The sequence below is a fragment of the Montipora capricornis genome, chromosome 1 (assembly GCF_036669925.1).
Source record: "Montipora capricornis isolate CH-2021 chromosome 1, ASM3666992v2, whole genome shotgun sequence".
Taxonomy (NCBI): domain Eukaryota; kingdom Metazoa; phylum Cnidaria; class Anthozoa; order Scleractinia; family Acroporidae; genus Montipora; species Montipora capricornis.
The window spans coordinates 20,259,520-20,262,019 of record NC_090883.1 but is presented as its reverse complement, the minus strand read 5'-3'; the positions used below and the strand labels follow the sequence as shown (position 1 = coordinate 20,262,019).

Sequence of the window (2,500 nt, the reverse complement as noted above, 5' to 3'; positions counted from 1 at the left end):
TGAGCTAATATCCCGTAGGGTTCTTCCATCTTTTGCAAAACCCTAATTTCATTCCGACGTTTGCCGTTTGGTGTAAACGTCATGCTTAATCCCTCTAATTTCAATATATCGAAATCGGTCTATGCCAGGTGGATTATTTGGGGACACCAACATGGCCGCCGCTCCTTTGTTTAGGGACACCAACAATACATGGCCGCCGTAACGTCACGTGAAAACACTTTTTAGACCAAATCGGCTGACTCAATTTTGTACCCGATTCAAACTCTAGGAATAACACGTTTTGTTTCAGGTATTTCCATATCATTTAAGTAAGAGTGCTACATTATAATGCGAACACAGTACACAAAGAATCTTAACCCCGAGAGATTTGAATTGGGTACAACATAGAGTTAGCCGATTAGGTTTATTGTACATTTTCTCGCAAAACTTGGTTTTAAAAAAGGAGACATTTTTCTGGCGCTGATGGGGGAAAACCTGACACCAGATTCTTACTCTTGGATAATGGTTTTCTTAGTGAAATAACAAATTCATCTTCCAGTAACCGTTCGTACCCATCCTTCCTTGCCATTCAATGATTGTTGCATTCTTAGTTCGTTGTTTTTTTTTTTTTTTTTTGCCTTTTTCCTCTTGCCAGATCTTTTATGTTTGAGCTAAAGCAACAAGTTTTATCTGGAGTACTCTGTGACGCTGTTGATTCGACAGTGTCAGTCACCAGGCTCTTGGGAGCTCTTCACGGTTTGTATGAAATGTTGCTGACAGAATTACGAACTCCTGATTCGTTCAAATTGCATATTTTCCATACTTGCCTAAGATGATGTGATCCGGGTTTCCAATGAGGATATGAAAATAATAGGTCTTGTGAAATTTTAAGAAACGTCCTTTTTGTTTGCACGGTCATTCTTATGTGATGTTTGCAAATTCCGTGTTTATTTTTAGCAACTGCTGACGCAAGTGTAATTAAGACATGCGCAATTCACATTGCTGATCACCTCAAAGTATCGGAACAAGACATTGACTTGGAAACAAGGTTTGTTCCATGGGCCATCTTTTTTTCAAATTAATACTGCCGTTTTATTTCAAACGGGCAAAAAGTAATGGTATATGAAAGCTTCGATCCACCATGAACCGACAGTCTAATATACGTAAATAGATATACTTCTATGTAGAATTTAAAACATCGTTAAACGTTACAATGCCGTTCATATCCTCTGGGAGAACCCCAGTCTCAACAGACAACTAAAACACGCAGAGCCTACTCTTTCATTTTAGAAACAGTTATTGTATGTGTTGGTTTTCTGTTGCTTTAGTTGATTGCTTTAATTTCGTGTCATTGTATCTCTTGCGCGCGCATTATTCTTGCTCATTGTACTGGTGACTTGCAACTGAAGATGATCTACGCTAACGCTAGATTGTTTTCTGTTATCAAAACCATTTGACATTAGGCTCTGTTTTAATGGGAACTCTTCACTTTTTTGTTTGGTAAAATGCTATGTCTTTTGGTCGTTGATATTTTCCAGTCATTAGAAATGTTCGAGAATGTCCTACTTGTATTTTACTTTTCAGGACAACACTCTAGACCCAGCTATACTGTACAATAGCTCAGACCTTAGATCGTATCTCCCTCACTCACCGTCTTAGGAAATTATGGAGCTTAAACCGGAAGTGAGCTGTTTTCGTTTTTAACTCGTTTTCTTGCTACCGCATTTATATTGCTAGTTTGAAACTCAGGGAGAGACCACTGTCCTGGCATGCGAAATGTTCACTTCCGGTCAAAAACTTCGCTTGCCTTGGCTCCCTAACATTCAAATCTTCTTAAGGAGGCTCCCAAAAGTTTTAGGGCCGCGCGCAAGCTGGGCACTAGTATGGCGCGTGTTTTTCTGGTTTTTGTGACGTCTGCGTGACCAAATCTGTAAACTTAATTGCTAATTTTCTCGCGTTCTCTTTGGAATATTTTTTTAATCGGCTGAGTTCTCACCACGTACAGTTCATATCAAATACCTTATATTTGTTAAAATATGCCAGAGCTAATCGAATGGATTAAGAAAAAATGACAAATTACAGAATATTGGCAAAACCGTCTGAACGACCTTGACTTTTTACAACTTCAAAATGTTAGGCAATATCATTTCCATAATGTGGCAAAGAATTTAAAAAAATTCACAGAAGGAAGTTATAAATATTAAGGAATTTAGGCCAAAAATAGGAATATATCTGCCTGTCATAAGATGCGATGTTGCCATGGTAACGGCTATATTGCAAAAATTGACACCCAAAAAATAAGCCTTATTATATTGGTAGCCATGTTGGTAAGTCTCGACAGGGAAAACTTTGAGAGAAATTAATTAGGTTTCCTTTAGTAACTCGTGCCCTGTAGTGACGGTATTCGCAAATACTCTAGGGAGCCACCTTAATCCAACATTAAAGATGATTATGATTCGCTTGATGAACAAGATACATCCTTTACTTTAACGTACCATTCTTTCGAATGTATTCAGCCGAA

General features: G+C 38.1%; 1 protein-coding gene across 3 annotated transcripts in view; it reads left to right on the top strand.

The window, feature by feature from the left end:
- LOC138052252 (condensin-2 complex subunit G2-like) overlaps positions 1–2,500 on the top strand; it is an 83,151-nt gene that overhangs the window by 80,391 nt on the left and 260 nt on the right. For all 3 annotated transcript variants that reach the window (XM_068898658.1, XM_068898667.1, XM_068898650.1), the window contains exons 32-33: positions 635–735; positions 937–1,027. In XM_068898658.1, the coding sequence (XP_068754759.1) occupies positions 635–735; positions 937–1,027 (192 nt within the window). The remainder of the gene's footprint in view (positions 1–634; positions 736–936; positions 1,028–2,500) is intronic.